This window comes from Vespa mandarinia, chromosome 4, assembly GCF_050613455.1.
Source record: "Vespa mandarinia isolate Hongniang chromosome 4, ASM5061345v1, whole genome shotgun sequence".
NCBI lineage: Eukaryota > Metazoa > Arthropoda > Insecta > Hymenoptera > Vespidae > Vespa > Vespa mandarinia.
Window position 1 is genome coordinate 6193738 of NC_140813.1, and position 23281 is coordinate 6217018.

Consider the following 23281-nt stretch of genomic DNA (forward strand, 5'->3'; position numbering starts at 1 on the left):
CTTTTAAATATGAGACATCAAATTTTTAGAGGTACTCGATTTGAAAAGCGTAATATTTCGACTCGTATGGTACTAAATTTGTTATCAGAGAAAATTATCTTTAATACTACTTTAGATTTATCTGCTAAAAGTATATTCCAAGTGGGATCATACCACCATGGAGCTTGTACCACTGAAGAAAAATGTCAACTTACCCGGTGAGTCAAAAATGTATATTTAAAAAAGAATTTAGACCAATGTTAACACTATGTTGGAAAATATTCTATCGTTTGTAAAATTCGTCGTTGCACTATGATCACTTTTATCGAACGGCTGATTCACACTTCCTTATCTTGTAACCTCAGAAATTCCTTTCCAATGATTCTTATATTACCCAAAATTCAAAACTCGTGTGGCTCTGCTTGTACCACACCCAAGGCCGATTGTGCTGTTAGCCGCCTGTGTACTAGAGATATTTGGCCGCCTCTTTTAATGCGGATCGGATCGCAAGTAGCTTCATTTTAAACTTCCAATCTTTTTTTTTTTTACGTTTTATGTACTTTTATTGTTTTAATTTTTTTTTTGTGGATCTATTGACATATTTCTATGAGAATTCCATATAATTGACAAGATTAAATGAAATTTCATACAAACATTTGATATATTTATTTTAATTTTATTTGTTAAAATATCCCCATCCTAGGGATTTGACCATTTGCGTGCATGCATGCACGCACTGCGCACCCCTGTATACGTCGTTAAAAAGTTCCCTCGTGGATATCGAGAAAGAACTTCATTAAAAGAACATTAGACTCATCGAGAAATTGACTGTTACTTAAAATTAGAGATATCTGACAAATTTCGATAGGTCAAAAATATTCGACTCATTTATTTTCTCTTTCATCTCCATGGGACATAGATTTTCTTTTGTATTCTTTTATATCGCAGATATGAGGAACGTGCGAGGATCAATATCTCAAACAATATTGTGAAACTAGAAACGTTGATTGAATGTGGGATAAAGAAAGATTACGTATATAGTTTTGATATGCGATAGGGAAAAAAATCGAATGGAAAAAAAATCGAGACATTGATTTTCTTTCGAGTACTACGGACTTTCGTGAATTATGAAAGATATCAAATATAATTTATGACAAAGATAGATAACTTCAACGTCGCAGGTCATATTTTCTTCACAATCAATCAATTTGTTTCCATATTATTTATGTAAATTGACTAGCTACCTCATCAACCGAGTACATAGCTATAAATAGACAGAAACAAAAGCTAAGCAGGCATGGCAACGTCAAATAAAGGAAAATTTTTCTCTAATTTTACCAGAACAGGCAAATTAGGATTGCGGAATGGATATGATCTATTAGTCGCCACCGCTTGCTCATCTCTGATCTACAATGAACTCATTAATTCATTGTTTAATAAAATCTGATTCAATGAAACTGGAACGTTCATTTACATTGTTTATTTCTGCAGTTCGTTCTTTTTCTTCAAACAATCGGAAAAATTATATCTGAATAATTTTTTTTTTTTTTTTTTTGAAAATTTTATTAACTTGATTAAACATACACAGACCTGCGAATTGAATTATTGATATATAAATTACTTTCTGACAGTACAGTGTACCGACAAGTTGGTAATATAAGACATGTATTGATAATAAAACATCGATAAAACATTTTGTAATAAGTAAAAACAATACTTATCGAGGGTAATATAATATATACGGAAATATTAGTTTTATAGAAAAAAATAAACATTATTATTTTTTTGTTTTTCATTTTGACTAAATAATTGTATAAGTGGAAATTTATAATGGATTACGATGTCAGGCAATCAAATTATTACGATATTAATAAATTGGATCTTGTTTTGAACTCTACCATACTAAGCAAAATGCATTTATGGTTGGAAACTGTTAAACAGGGTTCTACTATTATCGACAATTATCTACTCAAATGATAAAACAGCATTTTACTACAATTGTATTTTTTACTCGGTAAGTTAAATTAATGGTCTATTACAAAATATACTTTAGCTTTGCTATGGCCTCTTGAACGAAAGGCAGAAAGAATTTGATTAATGAGACAGTGAGAGAGAGAGAGGGTGGGGAGAGTATGACGCAAAATAACAGTAATGTCACTTTGGTATGATGAAATGCAACAACGTAGTTATTTTAAGCTACAAGTCGAATGCATTATAATTAAGTTATCAATTTTTTTTTAACTTTATATTTATATTAGAATATTACAGTATTCATTGTTTTCACCTGAATATTATTTCGAACTTCTCATTTCGAAAAATCTCATGTTCTTAAAATCTTATCACTATCTTTTCATGCTCGTTATCATAATAATTGACACCATTATAGATTTAATGTGAATCATGGTCACATTTGATATAGGTCGATAAAGATTTCAGACTTTTAAAATAATATTTATTTATTTATTGCATCTATATAGTAACTTTCTTATAGTTTAAATTTAAAACCTTTCGTCCTTCGTGAAGATCGAGTTATGGTAGTAATAATCTATCACGTAAATGCTTAAGATAAAATTTTGTATTTTTATCGGCAATGTATCTATGCTGCGAGGCACGTTTTATATCGATCAGATTAGATATAACATTAATGAATTGAAATAATAAAGTATACAAGTATATCATATATTTTTATCTCTCTGAAGTGGATGTAAAAATATTTCAGTGAAAGAAATATACAGAAGTAATATCAACAAGCGATAAATTATTAATGAAAAGATATGGTTCTTATTTTTTCTTTAATATCTAATAAACAAAACTTTGTATTTATATAAATTCTACCCATTATTACACCGTAATTATAAAAATATAGAATTATTAAATAAAAATATTAAAAATCGTCATGTAGAGCATTTTATATAATAGTACTGTATAAAGAAATTCATAAAATGTTTTATATTTTTAATCGATATTTTATCAAACATCTTCCGAAGCTATATTCGAAGTAATATTCATAAATTTTATGATGATTATAAATCATTTTTATGATTTTTAAGCATTACCGAAATAATATTAAATTTTATAATAAACAAATCTTAATATATTAATTAATGATCATTATAGATATCGAATAACATGAGACTTATCAATAGATTATGTGTCATACGTAAGGAACATAAGTATTAGATTTTATAGCACATTTAAATATCTATAATGATAAGAGTATTGACTGATAAATATTATATCTTGTCTCTGCTTTGTCTCCTTATTATAAAGAATAGCTACAAGAAGCACTTAAATAATTAAAAATTAATTATAACTTAACTATATAAAAAGCTTATCTTATGATATCTTACGATACCTTAACATATTATATAGAGATAAGTATATTTATCTGTTCAAACATATTATAATCTATAATTTATCAACAAATTATAAATGATATATTTCGCGACAATTATAAATAGAATTCAACGTCATAATCGATTCTTTTATAATTAAAAAATTACAAATATCTTTTTTAACTTATTGTTAAATAATATAAAAGCACGTATATGAGGCTGTAAAATAGGAAGCGTAGGAGGAAAGCAATCATTCACCGTCGGGAATTCCCGACATATGTCTCATGTGTCTATTATCTCATTATGTATATATACTTCATGTAAGAAAACTACCTACGAGTAGGTTTCTTTTTACATTACTTTTCATTCTCATATGTATAGATTATACGTGCAGATCGGTGAAGAATATTTTAAAGGTGATACGTTAAATAGCTGAAAAAAAAAAGAAAGAAAAATATATTCCTAATTCAGTAGTTTTTTTTTTACATTTAATTCTACTATTTATTTTTATTACTTAATTAAATAATATTAATTGTCGTCCATAATCGATAGTTTCTTAAATTACCAAGGATGAACAGTAAGTAATATCATATTTTTTTGTGGTTTTATTGAAATTCAATAAGGATCTTTTGCGTTTGTTTTTTTATTCTGACAACGTAACAATCTAATATGTCTACATATATATGTACCATGACAGCAGCCTATTCGCTTCTATTGTAATCGTCGCATTATGCACAATTTGTTTCTAACTCTCCATTGTTCCATAATTTTTCTCAAAGTTCTCTTTAAATTTACATCATTAATATCTCTTCCGAAAAGAATCGAGTAAGTAGATTAAATTATATAAAAGATATTTCGTTTATTAATATGTATTCTCTTTGTGCATATATTGACATAATGTTTTTCTGGGTTATTCCGTGATCATATTCGTGATAATACTTCTTAATAAATAACATTAGTCAGATGATCATTTACGCAAACGGGACAATCCCGCCATATCATTTTAGGAAACAATAAAATTAATTTCGTAATATTATTCCCTCAATATTTTTAAATTATTTTTGCTAATAATTTTGTTCAATATTTCATTTGTGTGAAATAAAATAGCATAATATTTATTGTGTATAATAACGAAAACATTTGAAAGATATTTGCAAAGATTTTGTTAAAATTTCCTTTTTGTGAAAATATCCTTTCATAAGTTTATTATTAGATACAAAATATCAAATTTTTAAATAAGATTATAAATGAAATTGTATTTGATCAAAGATTATTTGTTAAAATAGAAAAATAACGTAGTATATTTCGCAAATGGTAAATCTTATTTCATGTATTATTATTATAAAAAATATTTAATCTCTGCGAATCTCAGAATCAATTCTTGAAAATAGAATTGTTTACGAAATTTTTATCTCTTTTTGAAAGAGCGCGCGCTCTTTCACTGCGTATGAACAATGACCAAGGGTTAGTTCTAATCGGAACATCGTTGAGTTCGGTTGTAGATTACACTTTTTCTTCAGTTATATATACTTTTTATTAAGTTCCTTTCAATATTTTTAATTTTATTTTCTTTTCATTTTTCTTTGTCTTAATATTAATATGATTATTTGATCGAAATTATGATCTTCGATATTTTTTACTTCTGAATTTTACAAGATCTATTTTTCTTTATGAATACGAATTCTTTTTTAACAATCGAAAAGATACAAGTGACTAATTTCTTTCTCACTTTGTTCGTTTTCGTTCATCATAATCATATAGGATAATAAAAGAGAAACGTCGTAAGTATTTCTACGCGTTCATCTACCTATATATGTTTATTTACTTTATGTAAACAAAATTTTTCTTTTCAATGTCTATATATCATTATTTTTATCACACCTGTGTGTTAAAAAATCATTAAATAAAATTTTAGATATTTCGGAAAAATATACCATGGAAAATAAACAGAGGCATAATAATGATGAGACAACTACTGTACCCCAACAATCTACGGGGAGTGTACGAAATAATGTTAAAGTCACAGAAAATACATCTTTATCGCCAAATAATAATCAAACCTATTTCGCTGATGAAAGAGTACAAATTCCTGAAATAGATGGTGTATGTATATGTATTTATTGGTTTTTTTTTAAACACATTTGTTACTTTAACTTTCTTATTTAATTGCATATGTGATATAAAATATATTGTAATTATATATTTTAGAAATTAAAGATATTTTTTTTTACAGACTGGTTTTAACTTCAGAAAATTATGGGCTTTTACAGGCCCTGGATTTTTAATGTCAATCGCATATTTAGATCCTGGTAACATAGAATCTGACTTGCAATCCGGTTCAAAAGCCAATTATAAGGTATATATAATTTTTGCTTAAAAAAAAAATTTTTAATACAATGTTTAAAATGATTTATATTTCTTTAGTTATTATGGGTTTTATTGGGTGCCACAATATTGGGACTTATTATGCAAAGGCTCAGCGCACGCTTAGGTGTAGTTACTGGATTACATTTAGCAGAAATGTGTTATAGACAGTACAAAAAAGTACCTCGACTTATTTTATGGATAATGATAGAAATAGCTATTATAGGTAGTGATATGCAAGAAGTAATAGGGACAGCTATTGCCTTATATTTATTAACATCTGGAAGGTAAGTTACTAATTTAAAAAAAATAAAGAAAATATTTAATAAATACATTTAGTATGTTCTAAAATATGTATTATTATACTGAGAAATTGCATGAAGACATTCACAACTGTAAAGTTTATACAAGAATTGTCAAATAGAAGAAGAGATTTATTATTGTAATTTAGGTATTATGTATTTCAGACTTCCTTTATGGGGTGGTGTACTTATTACTATAATAGATACATTTACATTTCTATTTTTGGATAAATATGGCTTACGAAAATTGGAATTTTTCTTTGGATTGTTAATTACAATTATGGGAATTACTTTCGGTTTTGAGGTAAAAGAAATTTACAATATATTTCTTATGAAATAAGCGTAGTCTTTTTTTACTTATAAATATATTTATTAATATGTTTTTTTTACATATGTTTTTTAAATATGTTTTTTACATATTACATATGTTTTATTTTCAGTATATCATTTCAAAACCACCTCAAGTTGAAGTTATAAAAGGAATGTTTATACCATGGAATATGGAATATGATAGTAAAATATTGCTTCAGGCTGTAGGAATTATTGGTGCTGTTATTATGCCACATAATTTATATCTTCATAGTGCTCTTGTGAAAGTAAGAAAAAACTGCAAGCTGGCATTTTAGAAATACAAAATCAAAGATATTTTAAATATTATTAAAGAAAATAGATATCTTAACACAATTTGTGATTATTATTAGTATATATTATTAGTATATATTAGTATATATTATTAGTATATTAGTATATATATTGTGATTATTATTTAGTATATTATTATAAATTCTGATATTAATAACTAATAATATATGATTTCACACATTTTTTAGTCAAGAGATATAGACCGAAGACAATCTGCCAAAGTTAAAGATGCAAATATGTATTATTTTATTGAAGCAAGTATTGCACTTCTTGTTTCCTTCATTATTAATGTATTTGTGGTTTCTGTTTTTGCACATGGTCTTTACAATAAAACCAATGAAGATATTGTAAGTTTTCTATTATAATTGTTATTTACTTGAATTTATTCATTGAAATTCTGAAAATTAAATTTAATCTCTAATATTATTTTAGTATGATACCTGTAAAGCAAGTCAAATCGACATAGATAGTAACTTATTACCTGTGAGTAAAATTATTTATTAATATTAAATATTTCTTTTGATATGATGACAATTTATTTACTCTATCTTAGAGAAACAATATGACATTTGAAGCAGACTTATATAAGGGTGGTATATTTCTTGGTTGTTCATTCGGGATGGCAGCGATGTATATTTGGGCTGTTGGTATCTTAGCTGCTGGTCAATCTTCTACAATGACTGGAACTTATGCAGGACAATTTGCAATGGAAGGATTTTTAAATTTACAATGGGCTCGATGGAAGCGAGTACTTTTTACTCGGACGATTGCTATCGTCCCAACATTTTTAGTAGCATTCTATGCTAATATAGAAGACATGAGTGGCATGAATGATATTTTAAATGCTATTATGAGTCTGCAATTACCCTTTGCTACTTTACCAACAGTAGCCTTTACTAGTAATCCACAAATAATGGGAGAATTTACAAATGGAATGTAAGTTTTAGTTAAATATAGAATATAATATTAATATTTGGTATATACATACACACGCATTATATATCTTTTTTTTTTTTATTACAGACCAAATAAGATCATTGCCACTCTTATATCTGCTTTAGTAATAACAATAAATATTTATTTTGTAATAAATACTGTAGATGAGGTTCCTCATGATTGGCCAGTATGGCTTGGTATTGCTATATTTGCAGTTTTATATTTAGCTTTTTGTATATATTTAATAATTCATATGGCAGTAAATATGGGTGCTGGAACTATTAATAATCATTGGGTATGTATATCAATATATCACATATATACACCTTTGATTATTACTTACGTTGTTTCAATATATTTATATTTTAGTTCATTGCAAAATATATTGGTGGTCCCGTTGATACAAACTTTGGTCTATCTAATCCTGCTATGTACGCAAGGTAAGATATATGGCATTATAATATTTTCAAATGCTGTCAAAATAATAATTGATATTAATAACTAAACCATCATTTTATATATTTCGAATCAAATTGTATATATGCTTTTAAAATGTATAATATGTATTTACTCTTTTCTATGTATAATACGATTTTATTACATTTTATATAAAAATAATAAACATTGCTTAATGGCATGCAAAGGCTTTTGGGATTAGTAATTACTAATATTTAACACAAATTTAAGAAAAATATATGACATGTATAATGCATTTATTATAAAATATCTATTAACTTGTTATATATTAATAAAAGGATATGACAATTAAAGAAAATAGAAAATAATTTTTCTTTTTTAATGTGCCTTGTAAAATAAAGCAAATTTAATTTCATATATAATTATACAAGGGTGAAGGTTATTGCTACTAACATTTTAAAGAGAAATATGTTATATATAAATTATATATCCTTTTTTAATCCTTAAAAGATATATACTTGTATGTTTAATACAAAAGATTTTTTTATAGTGTTTAATATGTCTTAAAAAGAATGTTTATGAAACTAATACTAATATTGATACTAATGTAAATAAACACTTATTATTAAGATCTTATTATATGTCTAATAATTCTACTATTTGATTTTCTTGCACATTGTCCATTGAACTTCTTTTTAATTTGCATATTATATTAACATATCATTGTAACATTAATAATTATTAAAGATTATACTGAAGTAAATTATTTGTTGAGAAAAAATGTTATGAGAAGAATGTTAAAAATTTAACATTTTTGTTTTTAATCTCAGTTTCTTCAATACATCGGAAACATCATTAAGTACCTAGTTCAAGCGTAATCAACTGTATGCAATGCAACGATTGATATATGTTTCATATTCATCAAATATGAATATCATTTCGAAAACTATGCTTTTATTATTGTGATATCAGCATGGCATTGTCAATGGTACGTATATGTCAAATACGTATATGTATTAACATAACGATCACACAAATTGTCCAAACATCAAGACATGTTTATTGTTTGCAAAAATAAATATCATTGCATAAAAACAATTATATTCATAAATGTCAAATTTCATATCTATAAGCTTTAATATGTTAAATTTTCCTTTTTGTTTATTTGTTTATTTGTGTTTGTTTTGGCAAAAAAAACTTGTGTATGTATGTAAAGTAATTAACCAAATACTATTTTTATTGCACGCAAATTTTTAACCACCAAAAGTATGGGTTTGCAGCGTTGATTTTATTGTCTATTTACGATGATAAAGGTACGAATGATTTAAAAAGTGATTTAAAAAAGAAAATATTTTCTAACAAATTATATATACTTCCCATTCATTTCATATTTATTTTATAATAACAATACTTCATTTTAGGTCAAATCCAACATTCACAATAAAAGAAGAATTAAATGAAAGCTTTGTATCTATACCACATTTTTGGTAATTATTAATAATAAATACTATTATATAACAAATTTTTAACTTAAATATAATTTTCTTAGTCATTAATATTTGTAATATAATAATATATTCTCTCTCTTTCTCTTTCTTTCTCTCTCTCTCTCTCTCTCTCTCTCTCTCTCTCTCTCTCTCTCTCTCTCTCTCTCTCTCTCTTTCCCTCCTTTCTACAATAAAGTATATATATTTTCAAAAATAAATAAAAAATGTATTCTTTAATTAGATATATATTTTTTCTTGTATAAATTTTGTTAGAATGACTATTATTTTATTATTATTTAATATGTTATTTATAAATAGTATTGAATATCAATTTAATTTGTAAATAATACAATACAGCCATATGATAATAAATATAATATGATAAATAAATATAATAAATACATTTTTTCCAATTATAGCTAACAATAATATATTATAGCTAACAATAATCGTTTATATTGAACGAAGTTCTTTTATATATTTTTATTATGCAAATAAAAATCTATAATTTTTTATCAAATACATATGTAACATCGTATAATAATAATAATAAAAATTTTTAAATTTTCGACGCAGTGTTATGTTAGCAATTTATGATACATTAATATTTAAAATAAGACGTTTTATTTATATACACTGAAAAGTATTTTCTTTTTTTTACATTAATTTAAATAATGTACTGATAAAATTACAATATTCATTACATTTTTTATTAATAGCAAATAAAACCCCAAAACAGCTTAAGTAATATAGTTTTCATTAATATCATTAATCAAAATGATAATATCCACTAAAAATTAAACATACTGTAATTCTCCTATGACATTTATAACAATACGTGAATTATGTTATGTATTACTTGCTATTTTCTCTTTAAAATTCTTTTTTTTGGTAAAACAATTTCATTTTTCCTATTTGTATGCAAGAAAAGTAACATAAATACATAAAATCAGTTTGAAGAAAAAAATACATTAATTCTTCATTCAATTAAATGCATATGAACTTAACATTTGTATGTATATTAATTATATAGTATATTATATAGTAACATAATACATCAAGTTGTTACTTTTCTTGTTTACAAGTGATATATATATATATATATATACATATATATAAACAATCACCTTTGTATATACAAAGTACAGACAAAGATATTAGAAGTGATTAATACAAAGTTTATTACACATATTATTGTGTAATATTTTATCTATTATAGAAATAAAATTTTTGTTGTTGTCTTCATATATAATAAAATAATTGCATTAGAAAAAACTTTACTATCTTTGTCGAAACATCAATAATACATTTCTATGGCCATTTTTCACTCCGATGATAGCAAATATTCTGTATTATATTGTAATTGCAATCATTATGTATACACTTATATAGGATCTGTTACTAATTTGAGATAATACTGATTTTGCTCACGTTTATAGTGCCGGTAAGTAAGTACAGTTACTAACGAAACTATAAAAACAAGCATCATTATTGATGTTCTCCATATTGCTGTTAAAATGTTAAAAACAGTTTAATCTTTTATAAATTAATTATAAACACATTATTATTTGTAGGAGCCACTTACCAACAAGAGTCTTTGTATTCATATCATATTCATCATTTTCCTGTTTTATCATGCACTCTTTGTGCCAATCTTCTGGTATAAAGTCTTTGGTTAATTTAATAAATTTATTCAAGGGACATAAAGTAATGCAACCAGGAAGAGTTAATAGATTTGGTTCTTCTGTAGTATTTTTGTATGAAATCTATAAAAAGTTAAATAACTTAACATTAATATTAATTATAATACTGTAAATATTAAATGTTAAACTTTCTTTTCTTGGCAGTATTAGATTATAACATTTATAACAGCTTTAGAAACATATTTATATAAAACTTATACCGTGACAAAGTATTCTTGTTTAGAATTTACTCTTAATTCTATTAAAATTGTGGCTGTGTATGGAGGGCAATGCGGATAAAATAAATCTAAAGTCATTAACATATTTGCCACTGTTTCATCATGAGCACTATACATCCAAACTTTTCTATCAGGTACCAAAGCATTTCTAGATTTTTTTTCCATATGATCTATTATCTCTCCAAACAATAAACCTGTTAACAAAGAAAGAATAAAACATAAAATCACATGAAGTATAAAAACTTTACTTATGCTTATGTTAGTAAAAAGGTATACTTTACCTATCTTCAATTTTTGTAATATTTTATTGTATGCACTTATTGTAAAACTTTTTGCAGCAAGTGGTTTTAATTTATCTGGGAATACAGATTTTGTCCATTCAGGTAAAGTTTTATTATATAAATCCTGCAATAAAAAATCTGTTATTATATCAACAACTTAAAAGAATTACTTTGGTAAAAATATTTATGTATAATTACTTCAATGTACAATGTATCATATATATGATTAACATCTTTTAAAGATGTAACATTCATTCCTGTTTTCTCTGTCAAATAATCATACAAATGCTTATTGTCTTGATTTATTTTTTTTATTTCTGGAGATTCTAATACTTTATCCAATTCAAAATTATATCTTTGGCAGTATTTTTTTCCTGATAAAACATTATCTTCTGATTCTGGTACAGTATGTATTGGAATAGGCATCCAATGGATAGCATTCCATATTTGATTTCCTTTAGGTGGATATAAACCAGCTAAATTTGTTTCAGCTGACATTAAAGTACGATCTACATCTGTACTGCGGATATAAATGTCATACGGACTGTACAAGTCACTTAAAAGATGAGAGTACCTGTTCCTAAGCCACTGGCCCATATAAAAGTGTTGACTTTTCCCCAGCTGTACAAACAATGTAAGAAACAATATAATACTACAATTATACCAAAATAATATAACTCATACATAAGTATGTTACGTGTACAATTTATAATTTATAATTTATAATTTATAATTTATAATTTATAATTTATAATTTATAATTTATAATTTATAATTAGTATATTTTTTCTACTTACATTTGTTAGCTGTCCATAAGGTACTGGCCATAATGACTCATTCTTATATGGATCAGTTGGGTATGGTTCAATAGGAGTTCTATCACCATGCCTATAAAGCTTATAAAATCATAATATCACATAAGTATTTTTACTCAAATAATTCAAATAAATAACATAAATAAAATGCATAAATGATAAAATCATTCCAAAAATAAAATATATATATATTTCTTAATAAACATATATATATATACATAACTTTTATATAACTTTTTACTTACGACATTTGCGAAAATAACAGTTCCCAAATTAACATTTTTATCAGCAAAACTCAATATAACGAAATTTATAAACACAGTAAATGATCCAATGAACATGGTATTCTTATTTTAATTTATCTAACGTTCTTCAATTAACTGTAAACAATTTGACTTTTAAATTAAATATACCATCTGTTATAACAATTTATTGTAATTTGTGAAATATCATGATACTTTTTAATGAAGTTTCGTATTTATGTCCAAACTATTAGTAAGTGAATGGTCAGTACTCATTGTTATCGATACAAAGAGCATTCTTACAGTAGTAGAATACTCTAATCAAATAAAAAATATAGATTATTATCTATATATATGATATTATATATATGGAGTCACGAATTGTAATGTACACAAAGGTATCACATTACTTTTACTTTTAACATAGAAAAATGAAACTGTAGATATACGATCAATTTAAAAATGAACAGGTTTGGTTCTAGAGGGCATTGCAGATCCAATTACAACATACATTTGACATATAGTAAGAGTTTCCTTTCCATAGACGGATAAAATACCTTTTCATATCAGCCAAAACTTTCTCTGTGCTTATCACATAATGAGATATCATAATTATGTAACGACTATATTCCTGACGATACTTAAAAATAAATTATTTCAGAAAAATTTTTTTGACAATCTTTAATATAAAATACTATAAAAACTTTATTTTTATATATGTAAAAACAAATATTTAATAATATCGAATACAAAGTATTATTTATTATATATAAGAATAAAAAATAATGTATAAATTCTATTTACTATATATATATGTAATATAAAATCATCAGATATTACATATTTATTAACACATCTTACATACAAAATAATTTCAATATAGAATTTAATTAAATGTAAACTTCATTATTAATTTTATATGTTGCTCGAAGAGTGTGCGTCGAAGAGTGTGTGTCGTATTTTTATTTGTTAATATTTCTACGCTTATAATATTTTCGATTATTATACATTTTTTTAAAGAATATATTGTATACATTTATTATCGCTATCGATTCATCTTGAATATAAAATAATTGTTTTATTTATTGGATAATAATATATATCAATAATGTTAAGTTTACACTTTATATATATTAATAATAATTCATGATACACATACAAATAACTGAAAGGAAGAATATTGCACATGCATTTATTTGTTTTTATTTCTTTTAAAAAAGAAGACAATACATTACCTAAAATCAGTATTGAAATAAAAAGTTTTGACTTTTCCAAGAATTAGTGTGTGTGTATGTGTATGTGTGTGTATATCATCAGAAAATCATACGTTGAGATAGACACATATAATGTCTTTATAATGTGTTTTTTATGAATGCAATTGCAAACGAATTCAACATTCGTGTGTACGCAACAAGCAAATAAAAGATTTTTATATCATCTACTTTGATTTTGAAAACAAATATTTTCCAAGAAATTGTATAGCTAAATTTATGTAAATCAGTAATGTCCATAATAAATTAGTCGTAATCGAACTCGATTCCATGTGCATAATCTATACATTTATGTGCACAAATACATCTATCTATTTCGATTTCTTTTTTTATAGTCCAGTCAAACATTTTCCGTGATTTTTGATTATTATATAATCATGATATTTTATTGAAATTATTAATTATATATTATTAAATATTGCATATAAATAAAAAAAATTTATATTTACAAAATAAATGTATAATAAATAATAATGAATTCTTTTATTATTCGATTTATTGCTGGTATATTTTTTGGCGCGCAATATGGAAAATAAAAAGAAGTGTTTTATGCGTGTATGGCGGGAATTCATTGTACTTAACTATTTAATTAGAATATAGATATTTATTTCTATAATATCGATTAATAAAATTTTTCATGATTTTATCATGATTTTATACTCTTAGATTTTATATTATACGTTATTTTCTAATGGTAGATGAAAAAAATAAATATGTTTGTTGACGTGTGACGTAACAATGGTGGGCTCTGACATGCATGGCAAAAATTGTTCAACTATTTTGGCGGTAGAAAAGACGCCATATTTATTTAATGATTATATCCTTCTCATAATTACAATTAGCATGCTTTCTTTTGACGTTTATTCTTTTATAATATAGTAATCGATTCTTTAAAGCAACAAATATCTTATTCGTTGCTTTAACAACAAGTCATGTTTAGAGGATATTCGTGAAAACGGGCGTTCCTTGCAAGGTTATTTATGTTAAAATAAATTTTGTGCACTTTCTTTCAAAAGGTATTCAATCCGATTGATTTAATTATTAAAAGGAGTTTTCATAATCACTTTTGTGAATAGAAAGATTATTTAATAATACAATAGTACAAATAAAATTATTGTGACGAAATAAATATCAATTTTTACGCCAATTTCATTTTAATTTAAATGATATTACATTTACTATATTAACTAACATTTAACTTCGTCCATTTTTCACTTACTAGCCATAACCATTTTGCCAATTTGTCATCTTTAGCTTCTTCAGAAATGTTAACAATTTCATTATTACTAAAACAAAAACAACAAAAAAGTTATATTATTTTTCTCAGTATATAGGGTATCCCATTACTATTACTCTTTTACTAAAAGATAGTGAAAGTAGTAAGTAAATAATAGTAGTAAGAGAGTGATAGTTTCTTAGCAGTATTTAAATTAAAATATCTCCTATGCTAATAATTTTTCTAAATATATGGGTTAATATTTTTCTATAGACAATGTCAAGCTGTATTGATCAATGCATCAAGAACATATGATACAATTTTAAAAAATATAATTGGCCTTCATATATCCTCTATGCGTCCACAGACAATATATCAAATTATACCACATTATGTGCTCTTTGAAACCATTCAACTTTTATATCCAATATTATTTTGTATTATCAATAGTTTTGCAGATATTCAAGGGAATTAATTTAAATGAGATACCTTTTATACATACACACATATATATATATATATATCTATATATCTATATATATATAGATCTCACAGATATATTACTCACCTGAAATAAGAGCCTGTGATATTGTCAAGATTAGGATCTAATGCAACATATAAAATTGTTTGAGCTCCTTGTTTAGGTGACTTTATAAAAGGCCAAGTAAATGGTTTAATAAAATATTTAAACCAAAGATTTTTAAATAATGTCATGTGTCTTGTTATTTCTGTATCAACAATTCCTGGATGAACTGCATTAACTGTGACTTGTGTTCCTAAATAATATACTTGTTAATTCAAACGAATAAATGCTAGATATATTATCAAAGTTATAATACCTTTTAGTTTCTTTGCCAATTCTCTTGTAAATAAAATATTAGCTAATTTACTTTGTGCATATGCCTCATAAGGATCATAATTTTTCATACTATTTAAATCTTTGACTTGAAGTTTTCCCTTTAAATGTGCATTACTTGAAACATTTATAATTCTAGATGGTGCAGATTGTTTTAAAACGTCTAATAATAAATTTGTAAGTAAAAAGTGTCCCATATGATTTACTCCTAGTTGCATTTCAATGCCTTCTTTTGTATAACTTTTTGGACACCGCATTACACCACCATTATTAACAAGTATATCAAGTTGAGAATTTTCTGTATCATAAATACGAATATTAAAATTGATATGCCGTAACAGGTAATTAAAATATTTGACTATTACCATTTTTAAATCGAGTAACAAAAGTCCGTATACTTTCTTGAGATGCCAAGTCACATTTTCTACAATAAACAAGTTTATTTTTGGTTTCAATGACAATTTCTTTACGTGCCTAAAATAATAAGATAAATTAATAAACTTTTTATCAAAACTAATATATAATACATATAATAACATTTACAATTTATGAATACCTGTTCACATCTATTTTTATTTCTACAAGCTAAGATAACTTTCGCGTTCCGTGCAGCAAATGCACGAGCTGTTTCTTTTCCAATACCAGAATTAGCACCGGTAACAATGATAACTTTACCTTCTAAATTCTCTTTTCCTTCATATTTTTTCCCACCAAAATAATCTCTATAAATAACAAAAAAAAATTTATATAATACTTGTAAAATCATTTAATGAATATCTTAAAATAAAATTATTTACAGTCAAATTGAATATATTTTTCAAATACAACATAATGCAATTCAAGATAAAATTATATAAAAATCTATTACTTTGTTAGATATACTGCACCAACTGTAGTTGCAATCATTGATGCATAATAAACTGGTTTCGAAATTGACCATCGCATTATTAAATGTTAGAAATAATGAAAACAATTTTTCTTATATTATATTATATATTTCTTATATTATATTTTTATTAGCTTTAACTCGTGCAATCACCACCGAACACATGTACATATATATATACAAATATATATGTGATCATACACGAATGTGGATAAATTATAAGAATCACAACAAATTAATTGAATAAATTTGTTTTATTTGATAAAAACACACAATATCTTTTAAATAACAATCAGTATATTATATTTTCACCGGATACAATATAAAATTATAATTGTAAATAATAAAAATTCCATCAGATGGCAGTTAATCCGTTTTATAGTAACATGAGCCATTACTCCATATCTTAAAATTTGTTTGTTATTGAATGGTAGAAGAGTGTCTTTTGTTGTTAACATTCAGTATATAAAACTGATTAACTATGAAGCCGACTCTTGTGGCAGATGAAATGTTTCCGGAAGGTGCAGGATCATACATAGAACTTGAAGAGGTAATTATATTATAACAATATAGTTTATGATGTTCAAAATGTTAATAATTATAATTTATTATATATTTATGATATTTATGTATATATATATATATATATATATATATATATATATATATATATAATCATAAAAAATAATTATATGATTGTATGCAATTATTTTTTATCACACATATTTTATTTCATAAAATTATAACATATTTTTAGGTTGGTGGTAGTCGTTTATTAGTAGACCTTACAACCAGTGAGAAGGCGGTACATGCAGACTTTTTTAATGGTATGAACATGAAGTATTTTTAAACACATCTAATGTTTTCTTGTAATAAATTAAATTTTAATTCATAAATTTATTATAATTTCAGAGTTCGATGATCTCTTTGATGATGATGATTTAGATTAAAGGACTTTAAAAATTACCTAATCATTGTATACAGTAGATAAAAAGTTTAATGTTATAAAACTTATTCAGTTATTGATTAACATCACCTGCTTCTTCAAGTCAATTTTTTATTGACAATGGAAAATATATTCTTGTAAGTTAGAAGAGTACTGTTATTTTAATGTAATAAACATTAAGTTCATATATTTTCATTTCTTGTTTTAAAGATTATAGTTTTGACAAACTATATAACAATTTTATAATAAAACTAATCATATTTTGTATCTTGTAACTAATGATATATATAGAATTGTTTTTTTTTTGTGATAGAATAATTATTAAGTCAAAATTATAAATTATCAATACATGTCTATATATTTAGAAACCTTTCATTTGCACCTGATTCCAATTGTATATTACAATCAATTGTGTCAATGTCATTACTTTAAGTTACTTGGACAGGTAACCTTATGAATAAACATTTACACTAAAAATTAATAAAAAATAGAACAATAGCATTATGACAATTTATTTATACTTCAAAATCGAGTCAGACGTATTCGCATTTAGCATACTGGACTTCACCGTGTATCACTGATGATAATTATTATAAACGTGCCATAAGAAAATGAGTACTGGTCTTAATATTTTATACACATATTAATGTAGGTATAAGGCTAAGATTATAATTTATTATACATAGGTGCTAGTCATATAAATCTGCAAATCAATGCACAGTCAATGGTTTTTTGACATTATATATGTTTTCAAAATTAGAATCACTTCTTGTGCATTGAACTGGTTTCCTAATATGAAAAGAGCCTTGCTGATATATTTAGGCGAAGTAATTATGTATTACTTTTTTCCATTTGCCTCCAATCGATGTATTTTCCTCTTGACCATTCTCATTTACTTTATCAGATTATATGTATCGATGATAGTAAGGATTAATTAAAAATCCTTGATTACTATTATACACCTACATAATCTTGATCGACATGGTGAAGACTCTGGTGATTGGGGCGGTAACGACGATGTCAGTGGTGATATTGATAATGATCACGTTGACACCACTGAAGAAAATAATGAATATCCTGAAATTATAATTATCTGTATCTATAAATTAAATGAGCACATTTCTGATGAGATGTACATATTTTTTAAAATTAACTATGATTCATAACTTCTTAATAGAACTAAATATTATATTACAAATAAAATTATGGATAAAAAAGAAGTCTAGAATAATAATTATTTATGTTAAATATTGACTCATTGTAGTATACTATGTTAGATTAAAATATTCAAAGTTATTTACATAATGACGTAACGAACCCTGAGTCCAGCCTTGGGAAGTTTGATCCAGGTGCTAGTTAACTTCTAGATCACTATCAGCTTGATCATCCTGATCGCTCTCTTCTTCATCATCTTCTTCTTCTGAATAATATTGAGACGGTGGTGAAAGAGCATCTTCAGATAACGAAGTATGTGATGAAGAAGGTGGCCTAGAACCTTCTAATTTAACTTCTAGGTCTTCCATAGAAGTACTAGGACCAGGTATAGTGACTGGGATGAATTTTTCCAGATCACCTGATGCTAATTCTAAAATAATAAAATTTGTACAATGTTGAAATAATTCATTTATTTGTTATCTCACTTTTAAATACGTACGTTCCACATATTTTTCAAGCGATTTAGGAACCATCAATTTTGCAGTCCGTAAATTCTCCTCGGAACAGTTACCTTTTTCTAGGCCTAAAAATATAAATTTTTGTTGATAGTATATATTTATAAATAATATAATTTAATATATAATTACTTAATATTTTATAATTACCAAAGGCCAAACCCATTTGTTTTAAAACCTCAATGTCATCATGAATTTCAAACTTATCATTAAAATTAAACAGGTACTCAGTTCTGCAACAATAAAATATAAAGAGATAATATAATCTCTTGGATTTTGTAAATGCAATAAAAAGTTTAAAAATATTATTATAAGCATAATGTAAGGTTAGTGAAATATACTTGTCGTTTGAAATGCTGCAATCTATGACAGTCTTTTTGCTGGTATTCACTATGAGGAATGGCAGCTGTATGGCAGAATTAGGTTTTGGTGGTCCGCGAAGACTTTCATTTAAACGATTACGTTCTACCAGATTTTTAAATGAAATATGTGAAAGAATGAGTTGATGAAGTTGTTGTGTCTTTGCTTTAATTTTTTCAATTTTCTTTTTCTTATCTTTTTCTAGTGCTAAACACTCTTGTAATGAATTAGTTGGTAAACCTAACCACCGAATTTCTTTCTTTTCTTTGGAAATAATATTCATTGCCATTAATACATTTAAAGCATCATATACACGTCTCCTTATATTTTTTTGATCATATTGCTGAAAAAAAAAACAAAATTATAATTATATTATTTATTTAAAAAAAATTATTCATTATATATTACCTAGTGTCATAAAAATTTACCTGATCTGTTAATGAGTTTATATGTGCAGGATTAGTAAATTCTCCTACTAATTCATCCGCCACTTCATTATACGACGTGGTGCCTTTTTTTTTTACTTTTTCACATACTTTCATCGAAAAATGGCGTAGACCTTTCCCTACTTTTTCCGTTTTCCTTCTTTTGCTAGAAACATAATTACGAAATAATTTTAGCAAATAATATTATTTCTGACAATAAAATACACACAGAAATTATTTTAGATAAGAATATTAATGTAAATAATACAGTACTCAGGCACAAAATCACTTTCTGTATCTTGTCGTTTTCTAGAACCACTATGATCCAATATTGGACTAATAAATGTTTTCCCTGATACATCCTTAACAAGCTGTTGATTACTACTTTGCTGTTGCTGAGATACTATTGCCTGTTTTATATCACTCTGAAACAAAATTACAATTATTACAGAAAATGATAATAATATTCATATGAAGATGTTTATATTATATGAATTGGATAGATATATTTATATCATTTGAAATATTATATAAGTGATTCTTTTATGAAATTCTCAGGGAATATTATGAGATATCAATAGAGAAAAAAAAGCATAAAAACTAAGACTTCTATGAATGTAAGAATATTTTGAAATATTGTTTACCATTTGAGCCGATGTTAACTGTATTGTTTTTGTTACTACAGGATCTCCAGGTTTAGTAGTATTTAACTTTGTATTTTGCAAAGGTATTGTCACCAATCCTACAAAGAATAATATAAATTAGTAATGAAAATTAAATAATCGTTGCTCTAATGACGAATTAAACTTGCTCACTCTGACCAGGGGTTGAAGAACTTTGTAGACTAATAGTTCTGAGGACTTGTGCATTTGGTGACAGAACCTGATAATTATATACGTTTAAACAAAATGTATACAATATATACAACATATATGTTACATTCGAAATAGAAAAATAACATAATGTTAATAAAATTATAAATAAATATAACATAAAGTATGTATCAGTTATTATTTACCTGTGGTTCTTGACTTGGTGTTTTAAAAACTTTAAAACTACCAGTATTCGCTGTGCTGATAATACCACTTAATGATTTATTGGGTGTACTTTGTACAACCTTTATCACCTGTGGATGGCCTGCAAGAGTTTTTAATATTACAATTTTTTTCATTTTATTAACCTATTTATATCATAGATATTTTCATAAAAATTGACTCAAAATGAACAAATAATGGATAAAATAAGGGATAAGAAATAATGTATAATCGAAGATTAAATTATGTTCTGTGAAACGTACTTTAACTTGCTTTTTAAAATAATTATATATATATGTGTAAATTGCTCTATTGCGTTACTTTATTAATAATATTAAGTCTATTAGATTAAATAAAATTTTAAAATATGCATTTCTATATAATATTCTCTCTAATGAAAGTAATAAAGATTATTTAACAAAAAGTGTACTATTGAAAGATATATACTCAGTTTATTTAATATTAAGAATATCAAATCATAATAATGAAATAATATAATCTCTATAAATACAATAAACAAATAAACTATGTATACAAAGAAACATATAATGCAAAGAAACAGAACTAGAATATTTTTTTTTGATACTAACTCGCTATGGTGATACTAACTCGCTTATTATTTATTACATTAAACTAAACTACATAAAATCTGCAAATTTGATAAAATTAACTTTCCTTTTATTAAGTAAAATTAAATGTATGTAATTTCTAATTAGAATTAACTTAAAGGAACTATTTGATTTGGTGTATCTTATTTATATCAAGTTGCAAAGATAAAATTGTTATTTCGATTGATACTCATTTTATTTTTTTATTTACCTTTGTATGAAAAAGGAATATATTCATATAAAAAGCATTTACACAATTTCTTGAGGACTTATATATGCTTTATTGTTTGCAAGGAGAAAATGAATGTACAGACTATCACTAGTCTAAAATAACTCGTACGTTTGTACATATATTTATCATTGATCAGATTTTTTACCATATATATTTTCACAGTATATATCATGTACATTATAAGGAAAGCCAGGCTTAACGTTTATTTGAAGAAATGAATTTTGAATTTTATTTTAATACAAGAAAAAGTAAAGAAATGTACAATCTTATAATGTGCATAAAGAAAGGAAAGACAATAGAAAATATTCCATATGACTCGGATATAAACATACGTTTGGGAAAGACTTCAAATCATTAGAAGTGCACGTTGATCAAGGACTAGGAATATCTTCCAATATTAAAAACTAGTGCAACGTGTTGTGTAGTATATCGAAAAACACATGCCGACTGTCGGCGCATTCTTAGATAACTTACCATTGGCGTCATGTATTAAGAAATTCATCGTTTTATTTTGTTGTGTCATCTCTATAATTACTGCGTTCGTTCGACGTCGGAAACGATCCCACAGATCGCCCAAATACTAAGCCAAAATAAAAAGATCATAGGTACACTTGCAGGCTTAGCTTGCCGTATCACCAAAATGGCGACACTTGTGACACAAATCTTAGAATGCTATCGAGGATAAATTGAATCCTACGCACGAAATATTACAGTTGGCTGATTGTTGTATATTATAAATTATCCATCCCTTTTAATATTCTACTGCTGCATAGTAAAGTAATTGGAAGTTGCAGATTCGCATGCACATAGGACCACGGACGTCAGACGAGCTTGGCTTGGCGGCAGGACAATGTTAAACAGCTGATTGGTTGTCGATGATCACATGGTTTTACCTTCCCCCACCAAACTACCTTAGAAGAGCACATGCGACCGCGCCGAAAGGCGCTTCATCGATGTAATGCGCGTCACGTAGTCACATCTTACGAACATGAGTGCGCTAAACTGAAGAAACTTTTAATAGGATAATAAATATGTTTTCATTTTCATATTGATTAG

General features: G+C 25.5%; 5 protein-coding genes across 14 annotated transcripts; 2 read left to right on the forward strand and 3 right to left on the reverse strand.

Annotated features, from left to right (window-relative positions):
* The first annotated feature begins 101 nt into the window (after positions 1-101).
* Mvl (solute carrier family member malvolio) lies at positions 102-9531 on the forward strand. 6 transcript variants are annotated; one of them, XR_014982121.1, is made up of 14 exons: positions 102-197; positions 5230-5417; positions 5548-5670; positions 5739-5965; positions 6146-6284; positions 6421-6576; positions 6811-6969; positions 7055-7105; positions 7176-7558; positions 7646-7853; positions 7928-7998; positions 8806-8963; positions 9243-9288; positions 9397-9531. XR_014982121.1 is itself a non-coding variant. In XM_035885948.2 (12 exons), the coding sequence occupies exons 1-12, from the start codon at positions 158-160 to the stop codon at positions 9464-9466; spliced, it is 1815 nt and encodes a 604-aa protein (XP_035741841.1). In that variant the 5' UTR covers positions 102-157; the 3' UTR covers positions 9467-9531. The 6 variants fall into 6 exon arrangements, 3 of the variants coding, with proteins under 3 accessions (XP_035741841.1, XP_035741843.1, XP_035741844.1); XR_014982120.1 differs by having other exon boundaries at positions 8806-9288; XR_014982122.1 differs by lacking the exon at positions 9243-9288.
* A 1075-nt stretch (positions 9532-10606) lies between these two features.
* On the reverse strand, positions 10607-13320 carry LOC118450257 (prostatic acid phosphatase). Of its 2 annotated transcripts, none has more exons than XM_085656743.1 (8): positions 13233-13320; positions 12725-12859; positions 12462-12560; positions 11863-12285; positions 11665-11788; positions 11366-11577; positions 11048-11228; positions 10607-10971 (listed from the first exon to the last, which is right to left on the reverse strand). In XM_085656743.1, the coding sequence occupies exons 2-8, from the start codon at positions 12818-12820 to the stop codon at positions 10847-10849; spliced, it is 1260 nt and encodes a 419-aa protein (XP_085512869.1). In that variant the 5' UTR covers positions 12821-12859; positions 13233-13320; the 3' UTR covers positions 10607-10846. The 2 variants fall into 2 exon arrangements, with proteins under 2 accessions (XP_085512869.1, XP_035741777.1); XM_035885884.2 differs by lacking the exon at positions 13233-13320 and adding an exon at positions 12938-13134.
* A 1274-nt stretch (positions 13321-14594) lies between these two features.
* LOC118450243 (retinol dehydrogenase 13) lies at positions 14595-17356 on the reverse strand. Its single transcript, XM_035885852.2, has 6 exons — positions 16933-17356; positions 16621-16786; positions 16430-16538; positions 16048-16362; positions 15777-15984; positions 14595-15278 (listed from the first exon to the last, which is right to left on the reverse strand). The coding sequence occupies exons 1-6, from the start codon at positions 17007-17009 to the stop codon at positions 15176-15178; spliced, it is 978 nt and encodes a 325-aa protein (XP_035741745.1). The 5' UTR covers positions 17010-17356; the 3' UTR covers positions 14595-15175.
* On the forward strand, positions 17331-18171 carry LOC146873061 (COP9 signalosome complex subunit 9). The gene is made up of 3 exons (XM_085656457.1): positions 17331-17500; positions 17708-17777; positions 17863-18171. The coding sequence occupies exons 1-3, from the start codon at positions 17432-17434 to the stop codon at positions 17898-17900; spliced, it is 177 nt and encodes a 58-aa protein (XP_085512583.1). The 5' UTR covers positions 17331-17431; the 3' UTR covers positions 17901-18171.
* Positions 18172-18195: 24 nt separating this feature from the next.
* Positions 18196-23165, reverse strand: Dp (transcription factor Dp). Of its 4 annotated transcripts, XR_004840634.2 has the most exons (12): positions 22927-23165; positions 22700-22805; positions 21370-21488; positions 21167-21233; positions 20996-21093; positions 20625-20776; positions 20355-20517; positions 19908-20269; positions 19717-19799; positions 19551-19634; positions 19198-19481; positions 18196-18973 (listed from the first exon to the last, which is right to left on the reverse strand). XR_004840634.2 is itself a non-coding variant. In XM_085656456.1 (11 exons), the coding sequence occupies exons 1-10, from the start codon at positions 22746-22748 to the stop codon at positions 19249-19251; spliced, it is 1410 nt and encodes a 469-aa protein (XP_085512582.1). In that variant the 5' UTR covers positions 22749-23165; the 3' UTR covers positions 18196-18952; positions 19215-19248. The 4 variants fall into 4 exon arrangements, 2 of the variants coding, with proteins under 2 accessions (XP_085512582.1, XP_035741744.1); XR_004840635.2 differs by having other exon boundaries at positions 21173-21233; positions 22700-23165; XM_085656456.1 differs by having other exon boundaries at positions 18196-18952; positions 19215-19481; positions 22700-23165.
* Between the last annotated feature and the right edge of the window lie 116 nt (positions 23166-23281).

What these genes read in the sequence shown, in the direction of transcription:
- LOC118450257 (XM_085656743.1), bottom strand. Translation starts at nt 12,820, where the DNA reads ATGTTCATTGGATCATTTACTGTGTTTATAAATTTCGTTATATTGAGT. An exon ending in CTTATGGACAGCTAACAAAT is followed by an intron (nt 12,286 to 12,461) that starts GTAAGTAGAAAA and finishes TTGTTTGTACAG; the next exon opens with CTGGGGAAAAGTCAACACTT. An exon ending in ATGATACATTGTACATTGAA is followed by an intron (nt 11,789 to 11,862) that starts GTAATTATACAT and finishes TTTTTATTGCAG; the next exon opens with GATTTATATAATAAAACTTT.
- LOC146873061 (XM_085656457.1), top strand. Translation starts at nt 17,432, where the DNA reads ATGAAGCCGACTCTTGTGGCAGATGAAATGTTTCCGGAAGGTGCAGGA. An exon ending in CATACATAGAACTTGAAGAG is followed by an intron (nt 17,501 to 17,707) that starts GTAATTATATTA and finishes ACATATTTTTAG; the next exon opens with GTTGGTGGTAGTCGTTTATT. An exon ending in ACATGCAGACTTTTTTAATG is followed by an intron (nt 17,778 to 17,862) that starts GTATGAACATGA and finishes TTATAATTTCAG; the next exon opens with AGTTCGATGATCTCTTTGAT.
- Dp (XM_085656456.1), bottom strand. Translation starts at nt 22,748, where the DNA reads ATGACACAACAAAATAAAACGATGAATTTCTTAATACATGACGCCAAT. An exon ending in AGTTAACATCGGCTCAAATG is followed by an intron (nt 20,777 to 20,995) that starts GTAAACAATATT and finishes ATTTTGTTTCAG; the next exon opens with AGTGATATAAAACAGGCAAT. An exon ending in GCTTGAAAAATATGTGGAAC is followed by an intron (nt 19,482 to 19,550) that starts GTACGTATTTAA and finishes TTATTATTTTAG; the next exon opens with AATTAGCATCAGGTGATCTG.
- LOC118450243 (XM_035885852.2), bottom strand. Translation starts at nt 17,009, where the DNA reads ATGCGATGGTCAATTTCGAAACCAGTTTATTATGCATCAATGATTGCA. An exon ending in ATAAAAATAGATGTGAACAG is followed by an intron (nt 16,539 to 16,620) that starts GTATTCATAAAT and finishes TTATTATTTTAG; the next exon opens with GCACGTAAAGAAATTGTCAT. An exon ending in ATCACAGGCTCTTATTTCAG is followed by an intron (nt 15,279 to 15,776) that starts GTGAGTAATATA and finishes TTTTTGTTTTAG; the next exon opens with TAATAATGAAATTGTTAACA.
- Mvl (XM_035885948.2), top strand. Translation starts at nt 158, where the DNA reads ATGGAGCTTGTACCACTGAAGAAAAATGTCAACTTACCCG. An exon ending in TATTTATTAACATCTGGAAG is followed by an intron (nt 5,966 to 6,145) that starts GTAAGTTACTAA and finishes TATGTATTTCAG; the next exon opens with ACTTCCTTTATGGGGTGGTG. An exon ending in GAATTACTTTCGGTTTTGAG is followed by an intron (nt 6,285 to 6,420) that starts GTAAAAGAAATT and finishes TTTTATTTTCAG; the next exon opens with TATATCATTTCAAAACCACC.